Source organism: Trachemys scripta, chromosome 2 (assembly GCF_013100865.1).
Source record: "Trachemys scripta elegans isolate TJP31775 chromosome 2, CAS_Tse_1.0, whole genome shotgun sequence".
In the NCBI taxonomy this organism is placed as follows: domain Eukaryota; kingdom Metazoa; phylum Chordata; order Testudines; family Emydidae; genus Trachemys; species Trachemys scripta.
Window position 1 is genome coordinate 276,750,898 of NC_048299.1, and position 15,731 is coordinate 276,766,628.

The 15,731-nt window shown below is 46.0% G+C and overlaps 1 protein-coding gene across 1 annotated transcript in view; it reads left to right on the forward strand.

Annotated features, from left to right (window-relative positions):
* The window catches only part of ADGRB1 (adhesion G protein-coupled receptor B1), a gene marked incomplete in the record, with an annotated part of 371,095 nt that overhangs the window by 282,817 nt on the left and 72,547 nt on the right, over window positions 1–15,731 (forward strand). Inside the window, 1 exon segment of the mRNA XM_034763711.1 lies at window positions 9,699–9,802. Coding sequence (XP_034619602.1) covers window positions 9,699–9,802 — 104 coding nt within the window.

A 15,731-nucleotide genomic window follows, 5' to 3' on the forward strand; every position in this document is an offset into this window, starting at 1 on the left:
AGATTAGGTAGCAGGGAGAGCAAACAGCCTCAGGCAGGAGCATTCATTATTCCACCCTAGTTGATGTCGCTGATTGCAAATCCTTCCATTCCTTGTCCTTGCTCTGTGACAGAATTGCGGGAATTGGAGTTGAGACTGACCTATTGTTCCCTTTTGCTACGGCAAGAGTGTCCCCTCTCCTATGATCACTGGGGCATTGTCTGTTATGGATTTCAGGGCGCCAAATGGGGCTTCCACATGGCACCCAGCAGGGTGGGTGGGAATGGGACAGAATGTCTGCAGTTCTAGAGGATCTCCTCCAGACCCTGGCGGCTTTTAAAGTGATGGAGACCCAGTGTCCCTGGACTGCACATCTGAAAGTGGCTCCTTTACTTCCCAGTTGTAGTGCTTGCCTTATAAGTCTCCAGATGAGCATCTCCACCGATGCGGGCTAACCTGTCTCTTTGATTTATTATGATGGAGCACCTTCTTGTCGTTACTTCTTTATTTTTTTAATAATCCAACCCTTTTTTCCCCCTCCTCTGAGGAAATTTTCCTGGCGAGGCTGAGATCCTACAGCAGCTGGTCGCTGTCTGTCAGGGGCTTTAATTAGTCAGAGGGAATAAAACAAAGGCTGCCTCTCTTGCTAAAGAGAAAAAGGGAAAGGGAAAAAAAATCAACCTCGTAAACAAAGAAACAAAACAGAATCCTGAGCTGACTGGGACTATCCTTGTGAGACTTCCTGTTCCTAGGGACCTCACTTGGGCCCAGATCCTTGAAAGTACTGATAGATTTCGCTGGGAGTTAGGTGCATAGATTCCTTTCAGGATCTGGGCCCTAATATTACCATTGAAGTCAGTGGGACTTCCAGGATCAGGCCCTTCATTCCGAACCATCTTCCCGAATTCTGCAAACATTCTGCAAACAGCACCGGGTTAAATCTCTTCAGGATTGGGTAAACCTTTGCTCCTCCCTAGGGAGAGAGAATGAGTTGTATGCAATTTCCTCAGTTGGGGTCTTTCAGCTCAGCCCTCGCAGATGAGGTCCTGACCAAGGATACCCTACCTTCATATTTGTTCCCTTCCTCTTTTATGATTTTATTCCACAGTGGAAGGTAAATTTGCCTTTAAAAGATTTTTTATATTTCTCCATAATATGTATTCCTTAATATTTGAAATATTCCGTTACTCATTTAAATGTTATATATTTTGACCCTTTGGGGAATATCAATTTCTAAAATTTCAGATTTATCGTTCAAAATTTGTTTTGAAGTGGAATAGCTTTCCCTAATTTGGCTTATTATTATTACACATCACAAGTAAAAGATGTGATAGATTCATAGATCCCAAGGCCAGAAGGGACCATTGTGATCATCTGCTCTGACCTGCTGCATAACACAGGCCATAGAACTCCCCCAGAACAATTTCTAGAGCAGGTCTTTTCGAAAAACAGCCAATCTTGATTTAAAATTTGTCAGTGATGGAGAATCTACCACCACCCTTGGTAAGTTGTTGCAATGGTTAATTATTCTCAGAGTTAAAATTTTACACCTTATTTCCAGTCTGAAATTGTCTAGCTTCAACTTCCAGCCATTGGATTGTGCTAGACCTTTCTCTGGTAGAGTGAAGAGCTCATTATCAAATATCTGCTCCCCATATAGGTATTTATGGACAGTAATTGAGTCACCTCTTAACTTTCTCTTTCTTAAGATAAATAAGGTGGGTTTTCTACTCCTTTAATCATTCTCATGGCTCTTCACTGAACTCTCTCCAGTTTATCAACATCTTTCTTGAGTTGTGGGCACCAGAACTGGACATAGTATTCCAGCAGTGTTTGTACCAGTGCCAAATACAGAGAACATAAGAACGGCCATACTGGGTCAGACCAATGGTCCATCTAGCCCAGCATCCTGTCTTCTGACAGTGGCCAATGCCTGGTGCTTCAGAGAGAATGAACAAAACAGGTAATCATCAAGTGATCCATCCTATGTCATCCATTCCCAGCTTCTACAATCTAGGGATACTTCAGAGTATGGTTTTGCATCCCTGCCCATCCTGGCTAATAGCTATTTATGGACCTATCCTCCATGAACTTACCTAGTGCTTTTTTGAACCCTGTTATAGTCTTGGCCTTCACGACATCCTCTGGCAAAGAGTTCCACAGGTTGACTGAACATTGTGTCAAGAAATACTTCCTTTTGTTTGTTTTAAACCTGCTGCCTATTAAAATAACCTCTTTACTCCTACTCAAAAGCCCCCTTTATGCATACCGGGATCACATTAGCCCTTTTGGTCACAGTGTCACACTGGAAGTTCATGTTTTATCTATCATGACCCCCAAGTCTTTTTCAGAGTCACTGCTTCCTAGAATTGAGTTCCCCATTTATAGCCTACCTTCTTTGTCCCTAGATGTATACGTTTACAGTTAGCTATATTAAAACACATATTATTTCCTTGCATCAGTTTACCAAGCAATCGAAATCGCTCTGAATCAGTGATCTGTCCTTTTCATTTTTACCACTCCCTCAATTTTTGTGTCATCTGCAAACTTTATGAGTGATGATTTATGGTTTTTTTTCCAGGTCACTGATCAAATGGGTTAACAAAAGACCATGCAAACACTGGGTAAACCTCAAACAAGACTGGAGCCCAAGTATAGCTATTTGTAGTAATAGGTGGGTTAGAAAGAAATTTAGGTCACAAAAAATAAAAATGAATCACCCATTCATCCAGACCACCTTCACAGCTTTAGCCAATTTTTTTACATTCCTGTCACCGAGACCCTCTCCCTTAGCGACTTTCATTAATAATCAGGAATGTATCCCTAGGAAATATCAAAGTGACTATTCCTTGTGGACAAGAACTGAGATTACTCAACTTCGACAGCTGTTCTTGGGTCCTGATTTGAAATCATACCAAAAACTTTGTAATAATGTAAATAACGTAAAGATCCTGTAATTTCAGTATTTAAGTATCAAACTTTTTATTGTGAAATCCGGATACAAGATGGCTCTATCTAGATCTTTAACCATGTTTGAGGAGTTGACCCAGGAGCAAACTGGAATAAAAAGGTTTAATTTCTAAGATGCATACAATTTTGATTGAAAAAGATGTTGATAGGAAAACAACCCAGATGAAAAGATAGAAGAGAGATTTGGATGAAGAAATTCATCTGGATGAGGGGGTCTTTATGTGGGAGATCTACATCTTCAATTTGTATAGCTAAAAATAATTTTTTATTTATTATTATCTAGATGGCATTTGACTCCAGTTAAAAACCATCACATTTTTGCTAGTAGGAGGCACTTCATTGGAGTGGTTGCAGGGAAAGGGGAACATACTTGCATGCGTGGTGCGTCCAGGAAGTAGACAGTTTGGGGAGTAAATTATTAAAGGGTTTCATCTTACTACAAAATACTGGCATCCTAAAGTGCCTTTGCCTGATTATATAATGCTTCAGTAAAATAGCTATGTTTTAAACAGAATGACAAATTACTTTCTTTTTTTTTTATTATCAGAGGGGTAGCCATGTTAGTCTGTATCCACAAAAAAACAACGAGGAGTCCGGTGGCTCCTTAAAGACTAACAGATTTATTTGGGCATAAGCTTTTGTGGGTGAAAAACCCACTTCTTCACTTTCTTTTTTATTGTTATCAGCAAGATTTTGTATTGCACGGTATTGGAAAAGTGTGACTTCTCCTATTGAATTGTGGTATAGGGAAATAAGGACTGTCCTACTCATGGAAAAACTTTGACTCCAAGTACGTACATAAGAGAAACACCAGAAAGAGGATAGGTGTTTAGAAATGTGCTCACCCTTTTTAGCATACTCAGAGAAGGAGGGCGCCCGCTGTCATTAAGCCAAAATTTTTAGCCAGGTTCTTTGATTATTAACCTGATCCTGAATAAGTAATAAGCAATGTACGATGTAGTAAGTTAACCTTCTATTTTAACTTTGCCTGAATAAAAAGTTTTTGTTTTGTTTTTTTAAATGAGGGGAAGGGTGCTGTTGGCAGGGTGTGGAAACAAGCCAAGCCCTGGCACTTTTTGTAGTAGTAGATGTTCACCACAGTGTCCTTGGCCAAAATTCTCCTCATCCTATTCCCTTCCACCCTGGTGGTGGCTGCTTTTCTGTGGTGCTGTGGTTCGGTACAATAGCTGTAAAGTGCTTTGGGATCCTTTGGATAAAATAAATGAAATAATTCATCTAGTGCTACGACAGACCCCTCGGTTTATGGAACTCATTCCACAGGGACAGACGCAGTATGAAAATGTGGATGGGTGGCCGAAGGTTTTAGGACGTGAAATTGGAAGAGTTTTGTCATGTGGATGGGGGATTTGTCAACTTCGGGGGTAAGGTTTTGTCGTTTATACGCGGAGATTTGGTAGTGTTGGAATGAAGTTTTGGCAGAGTTTTGTTTTGGCAAGGGAGGACATTAGGGATATAGCTGGGAGGTGTAATTTTCAGCTGGGGTAGATGAAAGTGTGCTGGTTTTGATTGAAATAATGCTCTAAAAATATCAGTGTAGCTGCGACGGCAGGTGTGGCGGCTCAGGCTCACCACCTGAGTATGTGCCTATTTGTGGCACGGTAGTTAGATCAAAGCTAGTGCGTGTACACCTGTACATCATCCCGAGCTAGAAATCACTCATTCAGCTTCAGTGTAGACGTACCCCTAGGAAGGGGTTTCTTTGGTTTGAGGCTCCTGTCCTCACCTGAACTGTACAACTTTGTCGTACTGCAAGCCCAAGTTTTACGGACATGGAAGAGACATGTCAAAACTGGGACTGGCTGATGGAAATCAGGACACAGATTCAGCTCTTAGACCTAATTCCCTCTAAGCCATGTAAGGATGCAGGCCAACCTGCCAAGCTGTCACTTCCCCACAAGGGCCAGTAAGTCAAGTATGAGTTCACCTTGAGGGAATGTCCCGGTTTACAAAGGCTTGAACATGTGTGAATTACCTTCAGTCTGGTTCTCTCACCGAGGAATCCAGGATCATAAGCAAACACTCTCCCTCATTTAATGTAAAACACAAACATTGCATTAGTTCACTGCCAGCTCTGAGGCACATTCTGGGGGGTGTGCGGGGGAGGGTTGTTTTTAGTACAACTTCCTAGACTTGTCTTTTCTCCTGGCCACATGAAGATTCACTTAAATGAGACTGGTTAAATATCATGTGGCACTTGCTGCGAATCCCTGGCCATCATTACTCTGTTTATGTAGCAGCCAGCGGGGGCCGCTGTGACAGAGAATGTTGCAGGGGCAGTAAGAAAGCAGTCCAGGAGGACATTTATCTAAGGTAATAATATGGTGCTTGTTACCTCCTCACACTCTTTCATGTGCTTATCCTCACAGCATTCCAGGGCAGGGCTATTGTCCCTGTTTTGCAAATGAGGAAGTGAGGCATAGAGAGACCAAGTTACTTGCCCAAGGACACACAGAAAGTCTGTGGCAGACCAGCGAATTGAACGCTGCTTTCGCGAGGCACAAGGCAATGGCCTAACCAGTGGACCACCCTTCCTCTCTGGAAAGAAGGCTTCACATTGTTATCAAAAGAAGTGCCCTTCCCAGATTTCTTTTTGTAGGGAGTGGTATACAAAACTTCGGCACTGAAGGGTGTAAACACCAGGGAGGGAGCGGAATTATCCAGGATGGCCCCAGGGAGTGAAATGGTTTGAGCTAAATCCCCGTTGAAGTTAATGGGAAGATTCATCCTCATTTCAGTGGGCTTTGGATCAGTCCCTAACGGCAGCAGAAATAATGGGATGAAACTGAGCAAAAGCAAGGTTGAAGGCCAATAAATATTTCCCGATGGTGAGATCTGTCAGACTGCAGCTGGGTCTCCCAAGGAGGAGCAGTGGGAGCCCCATCACTCAAGTCATTTCTAAATAGAAACGGCGAAGCCCTGGAGCAGATACCATTCTGCCACAGTTGTGAGTGATGGTGGTACTTGAGTTAGGAGATTCCTGGACTACACTGGAAAGAGCTGGAGCTTGGTTTCACTTTCCAGGCCATCTCCCACTTACGTTTTCAAACAAGCACCTTCGTGCTGTCTCCCAGGCTGCCCCTCATGCTTGGGAGGAGCTCCCTGTAGACATCTGCAAAGCCACCTCATAGTCCTCCTCAAAACTCTCCTGTGCCGTGAGGCACAGTCAGGCTGCTGGTGTGCTGAAACCGCTGCCTATCATGCTGACCCATATTATCTCATTGGTTGTACTGCCCCATCTCTATCTTTCTGCGGTCTCTTGCCTTATACTCAGGGCACATCTACACTTACTGCTGCGTGTAGAGTGCGGACACTGCATGCCCAGCTAGCACAGGTATTAGTAGCGGTGTAGACACTCGGCATGGCTTAGGCGAATAAAGTAGAATAGAGTTATTTCCACGCCTAAGCCCCCAGGATTTATACCATACATGGCTTTCTAGATGCCCAAGCAGTGCCACTTCTACACTGCTAGTTTTAGCAGTTGCATCCCACTGTCTGGCCGCTACTGGAGCCTTTCCCCACTGCAGAGGAAGGCTTCGGCAATGGGGAAGGACACTGGGCCAGATTCTTTCCCTGCTGCCTCCCCCCCTGCCAGTCTTTTCCTGCTGCATCCCCAGTGCCAGAGCCTTTCTCTGTGCATGGAGATACACACTGCAGTGACAAGTGAGGACGCAGACTGCCTTTCACTGCGGCACGTAGCTACATGTATGGTGCCCGTACTCTGCACATTGCTATGCGTGTAAATGTAGCCTTAGATTGTCAGAGATCATCTTGGTTGTTGCTGTTCTTGTTCTGTGTTTGTACAGTGCCTAGCACAAGGAGGCCTTGGTCCCTGGTTGGGGCTTCTCGGTGCTGTGGTAGTAACAAACGATTAATAATAATAAGGAGCTGGAAGCAGGGCATTCTTCATGAGGCCCTTAGACTCTGGAATTCACTACCCCACATGGTGGTCAGCCAGAGATTGATTTATTAACCTTAGAGCATGTGGCAAATCTCGTCTTTTCTTACAGGCATTTCAGGAAGAAGGGAGGTCTAGCTGGTGGTTGATGTAGAGTCACGTTGGTTGGAACCATCGATGGGTTTGATATTTAGGTTTTTTAGGAGGTTTCTTTTCACTGCAATGTGATTACTGGTAATTGGGTACTTGTTTAGTTGGGACACGGAGATATAGCATTGCTGATTTTGATACTTGTGAGAGTATCATTATGTGTTTTTGATGAGTGAGAGGTGTCTAGAGCTAGGGGCTAGGTGCTGGAGAGATCTAAATTATGAAAGAAACAGCTGTTAAAACAAACTGCAGTGTATAGTGATTGGTGAATTTCTCAAAGGGCCATAGCCGAAGCCTGTTGAAGTTAATGGAAAGGCTCCCATTGACTGCAGTGGCCTTTGAATCAGACCCCAGATCCAGAATCTCATGTAGGTTGAGCATCCAAAGGTTTGGACGCTTCTCTAAAAGTTTATCCCAAACTCTTTGGGCTGGAAATCCTGCAAGATTTCCCCTAGGGTCTCTAGTATGTCCAGGTGGGGTTCAGTTTATAAACACTTTAAGAAGGGTCTTGCTCTTCATTAATGCCTCTAATGAGAGCCAAAATGTGCTCTTGGCCCACAGCAACCAAATGAAACAAGCAAAAAACCATCACTCAGCTTTTTCAAACTGCAAGGAAGGTTCAGAGCAGGTGCAGTTCACCTCTGGGCAAAGGTTCAGCTCTGTTCTCATTTGGTCCAATCTGGTTTGCTTGTCTCTAGTTAGCAGAGTGTATTGCGGAGTTAACCGCATGCAGACTACTTGTCTGCGAGGGCTGCCGGTTCCTGTCCCATATCCATGCAGAGCCCAGTGCTGGGGGATGTTTATGTCAGAAACCACCTCGTTTCAGCAGCTGTAGCAATAAACATGGATACCGGAAAACCTAATAACGTCCTTGTCCCTGGCCTCACACCCCCCAAAGCTGCCTCAGTCAGTTCAATCACAAGGGATCATTCTCCTCTGTCGTCAGCATTGTGGATTTCTGCTAGCTGTTCTGTATTCATTCCAAGCAGGGAGCATTGACATGGATAGCATGGGGCATGGTGGATAAAGAACATGCAACAGAGAAATACACAGTGTAGTCTGGAGAAGGGGAAGTTTTGCCATCCATGATCTGGAGAACCAGATTAGGAGAAGCCACTGTGGAGCACTTGACACTTCAAGAGCACATGGCTGATAGGAGCGGTGGGTTCACACATCAAGGGAGAGATATTCCTCTCTCCCATCCCTAGTCATGTCTTCTCCAGCTATGCTAAAGGCTGGTGAGGTCTAATGCATAGGATGAACTACCCACACAGGTTCTCCCTTCCACGCCCTCCACTACCAAACCTTTTAAAAACTGCCTTGCCGTGTGTTTACCCCCAAAGTCCCCGCTCACGGGCAGTGTCTGGGAACCAGTGAGGCCACTTGCTATTTGACCCAATAAAGGTCTCAAGCAATAACATGGACAACCTTAATGTTTAATAGACCGCCACACCTCCCTCTGCATGAATAACAAGCCAAATTCATCCCTGGTCTACCTCCCTTGCATTCAGTGCTGTTACACCTGCAGTGAGTTTGGCCTCATGGAGTTTAAGACAATCCTTTGATGCCACAGCCCAGTTTTGACTAGCCAAGTGGTAGGTCCACCAAATGGACTTGGTCACACAGGAGATCAGTTCAACCATTCTTAGCCCTGTCCTGTATGAATTACTAATTACTAGACTCCTCCCTTTCCTCCCATGAGTGAAACTAATTTCGTCCCCTTTCCTTCCCCCCTCCCTCCCCACTGTGTGGCAGGAGAAGAGTTACAGCTGAACTGAAAAATTAGAAGAGCAAATTCTTTTCTTCAAGGATGAGACCGTGACATCCCCCAGGCTGAACATCCAGAAATCAAAACAATACGGGAACCAAAGCATAAGCATGAAAGGAAGTTTGGGGCAAATGGAGGAACTCAGGAGGAGACAGTCACCATAATATGATCATCTTCCCCTGCTGTGGTCTCAGATGCCAGCTTAGGATTTGCATGTTGGCTGTGAATGGGTAGCTAGTTAGCTCCTTTCTTTTCCCAGGTGAAGGGCCAGGAGGGAGGTGAGGGAGCAGGGGCAGGAGGGATCCTGTAATTTGGCTGAATTCCCTCCAAGTTTACCGGCTTGCTGTGCATAGGAAGAGACGCCGGGTGCAGCTGAGGAAGGGTGTTGAAACCATGGCCGTTCCAGCTGGATGTTATCACCGAGTTTATTTATTTATTTTCCTCTTCGCTTGTTTTGTCTCCTTGCCTGCCAGATGGTGCTTTCTAATTGGTGGAAGATTTTCACCCTCTTCTCATCCTCCGAGCTGCAATGATAGCAGCTCCCAGAAGAGCTGATTTGTAAACCTGCGAGCGTGCAGACCTCCTGCTGTTATTGCCTCATTAACCCTCTCGGGAGCCTCGTGTTAAAGATGAAGGGCCCAATTCTCCTCTCTCAGACTGTTTGTCTCCATTGACTTCACTGGAAGTACTCTTGGTTTACACCAGTATATGTGAGAATAGAATCAGGCCCGATGAGAGGCTGGGTCAACCAAAAATGTGTCTGTTTCTCACATCCTATTTATTTGTTTCAGTTTGACGTGATTGCCTGGTCAATTGACACGTGCTCAGGCAATTGTGGGGGAAAGATCTTGTTATGAAACCGAGCTGGTAGCATTTGCTGAGCGTCCTTTTTGTCTCTTGTTTTCTCTTTTTCAGAACATGGAAAAAGTGCTGGTCCCTTCTGTCACATTAATCGTAGGCTGTGGAGTATCTTCGCTGACGCTTTTGCTCTTGATTATCATTTACGTCTCGGTCTGGAGGTACAGATTTCTTTCTCCGCTTTTCTCACTGGGCACAGCAGCTGTCATTCGGTCTGGGTGGATTCTGGAGGTTCTGCCCTCCTGTTGTGGACGTTTGGGTATCTAAGGCAGAACCATTTTCTGATGAGCAGGTGCTGAAGGAAGTGGTTTTGGTGGCTTAGTAGGTGGCATTCTCTTCTCTGGCACATAACCCAGTATGGTGCTGGCTGGAGAGGCAATGAAGCTAGTGCCCTGAACACTTGAGTCATAGACATTAACATTTTCAAAAGTGACTTGCTGTTTTGGGTACCCCGGTTCTTGGGTGTCCACCTTGAGACACTTTAAGAGGCCTGATTTTCGAAGGGTGGTTGCTCAGCACTTTCTAAAAATCAGGACTCTTTAAGGTGTCTCAAGTTGGAGATGGGCAAAATTGAAGCACCCAAAATCACGAGTCACTTTTGAAAACGTAGGTCCTAATGATCCCACAGCTTAAGGGTATTTAAACCGAGCATCCTGGCCTAATCCCAATTTAGCTAGCTACAGTCTGTCTGCCTAAATTCCCCCTTCAGTTTCAAATATGGGATTCTTCTTCACTTTGTGTTGAATAGGGTTACTGTTCGCCGTTAAACAGCTGCTGTGTATCACCCCAGAAGTAGCTGCATTTTTGTGGTGGCTGTGACTCCTTAACATACAAAGTTTGATTCATCCAAGACCTGCACGGGCATAAAGTCTCCAGAGGAAAGACCCCACCCAAAGCCCAGGTCATAAGATGCATGTAACTCTGTAGATTTTAAGGCCAGAAGGGACTTAGTCTGACCTCCTGCATAGCACAAGCCATTGAATCTCACCCAGGGATTCCTGCATTGAGCCCAACAAGTTGTGCTTGAGCTAGAGTGTATGTTTTAGAAAGTCCAACCTTGCTATAAAGACTCCAAATTACAGAGAATGCACCACATTGCTTGGTAAACTGTCCCAATTGTCAGCTACTCTCACTGTTAATAATGTACACCTTATTTCCAGCCTGAATTTTTTAGCTTCCGATTCCACCCGCTGGGTCTTGGTATGCCTATGCCTGGGGAGTGAGTCGAGGTGAGTTTGAGGTGAATGTTGGGGCTAGTTTGTAGCAAGATTGGGCCTCAGTTTTATACTTAACCAGAGGCTGAATTTCCAAGCAAGCCAACTACAGGCAGGAGTTTCCAGTGAGCCTGCGATTCAAGTTTGTCTAGGTTAAGAAGCCCTCTATGATCAGAAAGTTTCTCCCTATACTTACAAACTGGGATCAGATTGCCTCTTAAAGTCTGATAAGCTAAATGAATTGTGAGGTTCTTTAGTCTCTCACCGTAAGGCAGGTTTCCAGATCTCAAATCATTGTCGTGTCTCACCTCTGAACCTGCCCCATTGTTTCAACATCCTTTTTAACGTGGGGACACCAGAACAGGACACACTTGCAGTAGCAATCTCCCCCGTGTTATATGCAGAGGTATATAACATCCTGCTCAACATTCCTCTGTTTATTACAAATCCCAGGATCAGGTCAGTCCTTTTAGCCACGTTATCTCGTACAGACAACGGGGAGTGCTCAGAAGTGGGTCCAGCGGCATTATTCCTATGTCATTACTATCCAAGTCCAGGAACTCCTCAAACCTGGCCTTTCGCCAATGCGTGGGAAAGTAGCTCCTTGTTAGAACAACGTTCTACCCACATGGTGTTCTGTGGAGAGCACTTACTGGAATTCAGTTGCTTTGTGGAGATTTAGCTGAGAATTTCCCATGCAGACTTTTGGACAAAGGCAGCTGGAGCATGTGTGTGTAGGCTCAGCTTGAAAACCAACCTGTTCTCATGAATAGAATCACCGAGGCTGATAATTTGGAAACATTCCCAGAGTTTTGCCCAACTAGAGTTTGCTTCTGTATGGGAAGGCAGAGAGAGGGAACAGGAATGGGAGCAAGAGGGAAGGGGGAGTTCAGGACTTTTGAAGAATGGGCCAGATACCCGAGAGAACATGAAACACTCCTCGGGTTCTCAGTCAAATCCTCAGAAGCTGTTTCCCCGTACTGATACGTGCCAGGCTATCAATGACAGTGGGTGGGAGCTTTTTGGCTCGAGTGACCCATTCAGATACAGTCACACTGGCAGAACGTGGTTCCAAACTGAACATTGTTACTGTCTGATGGGCCGTTTGGTGACCTGTTGGTGGACTGAGTCCAGTTCCAGGTGGACAGATGGTGGCAACCCTCACTCAACCCTCCACAAAGAGTGCATCACTCCCTTTGTTCACAGCCTTGATAGAGCAGCCAGTGACTTAATGGGCCATGGAAACTGAAGAACTTCCCCGTCCCCAGCAGTGGTTCCTCCTGGTCAGGCTTGGAGATGCAGCCTGCTTGTGGTCCGTGTGCGCTACATGTTCTGTGGGTAAAGAAGGGACTTCTCTGCCCAGAACAATCCATCCTGAGCCTCATATCTGTGCAGAATTCTCTCAAAAAAATGCCCCACTAATGGGCAAAGTCAAGGAGAATAGACTGTAGGGAACATTCTGCCCTGGCTGGGGTTGGGCCAGGTGATCTAATCCTCTTGCAAAGCTCTGATTGTTGTGTCTCCTTTTCCTCTGGTTCTTGACACTCACGAGCATTCATGAATGTTCTACTGTATTTTCCATCCCTGACCTCAATGTTGTGCAGCAACCCACTGTGCTGGAGTGACCTTTCCATACCACCACGATCAATGCTCTGTATTGATTAGCTCTCCCACTGCTTCTCTCGTCAGCCAGTCAACATGCAGCAAAGCCCAGGCCTCTGTGGTTTGCCGCTGATGGCTGCGTAAAAGCTACGTCCATGTCTTTCTGCAAGATATCAGCATGAGTTTGTCTCACCTCTTGCTCCTCGCAGCTGAGTGTAATTTTTGTGGCTGCCAAAGTGCTGCTGCCTCCTCTCCTGTTGCACGCTTACCCTGCTTTAAATCCAGTTGTCTTCCTTTCACTAGAGGTGCTCAGATACTGCGGTGGGGGGTCATAGGAGATAGATAGAAAGTGTGGCTATGATGGAAGGAAGGAAGGAAGCAAGCAAGCATGATTGTGTGGCTCTCCCTGCAGCTTGGAGAAGCTGGAGCTATGGTTCCCAACGGCCTCAATTCTGACGGGCCTTTGCCTCATCAGAAACACCCTGGAGTATCATGACGTGTGATCTCCTGCGCGTTAGTGGGTGAATGCAGTAGTGTTTAATGTCGAGGAGAGGAATGCGCAGTGGCCCTCATGCAGTGGTGAGGGTGCTATGCTGCAGCATCCTTTGGATGTGGTGTGTACGTAGGATAGGTAGAAGAGGGCAGGCCCCTAATGTCCCCTCATCTCAGTGTTTTCAGAGTCCACAGAGAGTCAAGTGGAGTGCGGGCCAGAGGGGACGACCACTGCCTCATGGGTTATTCTAGGACGAGGGCAATGACGAAGGCACTGGGGCTTTGTTTCTGTAAGGATGAAGCTGTGGTAACCTGGGTACTGGAGTAAGGTAGAGATGGTCACTGCTAATGCAGAGCTCAATGGACAGTACTTCATTCTAGATGAGCTGCTCATTCCATGACTAACCGTCAGCCAAGACTTGACTAAGATTGACTGCCTTGGGGAATGCAGGACAAATCTGCCTTTACCATAGGCAACTGGACCTCATTGTCCATTGCCCTGTACCTTGTGCCGTCACTTACAATTGGTGCAGAGTAGGTGTAATGGGCACAGGAGCATTTACAGCCAGTTTGCATTGGTGTAGATGATTGCAGGTGTTGCGGGGCCTTGGGGAATCAGGGTCATTCTCTGGGGTAATGTCAGGCTGTGAAGTTGACAAGATGATTATGAGGATGATAATAATAGTAATGGAAGCCTTCTGTTCAAACAGACTGAATCCCCAAAAGCCCTGGACTGTGGGGACTCAAGAATCGGGATCACAATTTCCTGTCTTGAGCCCAAGGAAAAAAAGAGAGTTGACGTCGATTACAGTCATACAGCATGTAATTTTTGATCCAAGGAATTTAAAGCACTTTGCCAATATTAAGCAACTCACGCAGTATCACACCAATGGGAATGGAGCCCAGGAGACCTGTCTTCCTGCTCTGATCATTGTACATTGCCTCCCTAGCTGGAAAACCAAGAAGAGAGTATGCTTATTCCTAAGCATATGCCACAGAAATAAGGGAGGTTCCCCCTTCCCCCCACCCCCACCCCTCTTTCCCTTGGCTGTGAACGTCCAGATAACATCCAGAGCATGTATTTGCCCCCGCTCCATGGTTTGCATTATCATTTGCTCTGTGTGTGCTCTTTACTGTGACTTAAAGCTCTGAGTTTTCCCCTCTGTGCTTTCTCTCTCACTCTCCCCTGGGAATTTCAGAGATAACCCACCAGATGGCCATAGCTTCCCCCATTGCCCTCGGAAAACACATTGCCCTGTCCCAGGGAGACAGGAGAGGAAAAGGGTGCTGGGCACCAGGGATTTAGGGAAGTGGAAAAGGAAGGCTTTTCCAGAATACATGGCTTGCCGCTGCAGCATCTGCGTCACCCAATCTAACACTGCACAGTTGTTAGATTGCGTCTGCATGTGCGTGCTTAGTTTTAGCATCTGTTTTTGCTGCCACCGAGCAGCTTCCACTGGGCTTCTGGCCAGTGGAGAGCTTGACCCGTTTACCCCCTATGTCTTATGGCTAATTTTTGTCAGACATAGGGAGACTTGGGCGTTCTTCCAGGATTGGTGCTTGACACTGGTAGGAAATGGTGGAGCCAAGACAATTGGCAGCATCCTCAGTGGTCCTTGATGTCTACTATTTCCAGGTGGAGTAGAGGTTTCCAATTCTCCCCTCTAATCCCCCAGTCTATTCGCCTTCCTTCTCCCATGCCTATATCCCTACTGTCATGTAATTTACCTGGTCTCCCCCAGCTCTACAGTTCCCTCTTAGCCTTTGCAAGGGCTGAGATAATATTGAAAGATATTTTTCCCCCTACTATTACACACACCTTCTGGTCAGCTGTTGGAAATGGGCCATCCTGATTATCACTACAAAAGTTTTTTTTCTGCTGCTGATAATAGCCCACCTTAATTGATTAGTCTTGTTATAGTTGGTATGGCAACACCCATTTTTTCATGTTCTCTGTGTATACATATCCTCCTACTGTATTTTCCACTGCATGCATCCGACGAAGTGGGTTTTAGCCCACGAAAGCTTATGGCCAAATAAATTTGTTAGTCTCTAAGGTGCCACAAGGACTCCTCGTTCTTTTTGCTGATACAGCCTAACACGGCTACCACTCTGAAACCTGTGAAGGTTTTGTGACTGTTCAAACAATGTTTAACCTGGCAGACCGCGGCCAAGCCCTGGGGTATCTCATGCCTTCTGGACTGGCCAGTGTCCTGGGTTAAAAGTAGCTTCCTGGGGGCAATGTGTTGGGAGCAGTAAGGACTGTGGCTGCTAAGTGGAGGGACCAGATTGGAGCTTCTAGGCAAAGCCAGGCCAGACTCGCTTGCCGCCCCTTGCCAGGACCCCCACCCGCCCCACCCCATATGGGCTGCTTGTTCCACCACCCTCTGGGGCAAGGTACTGCCTCCTGCTTCCTGTGTGCAAGCATCAGAGGGTTGGTGGTTCAGAGCTGGAAGCTGTGGTGGTGATTTCTTGGCATGGAGCATATCTGTGCTGAAAAAGGGGGACTAGAGACTTCCAGAATATTTGCATTGAGACATAGGCCGGATTCACCTGTCAGCGTGTGTCAACATTGGGCTTAGATTGGAACGGGGAATCAGAGAGAGCCTGGGGACTGAGCTGAGGTGAATTTGAGGTGGATATTGGGGAAAAATTGGGCTCGGTTTTCAAGGGAAACTGAATTTCCGAGCAAGCTGACTGCAGGCTGGAGTTTCCAAGAGAGGCTTTACGGGGGGGAGGATGAGTTTTGGGAAGAGCTGGCTAAGGGACTAGTTTCAGTGAG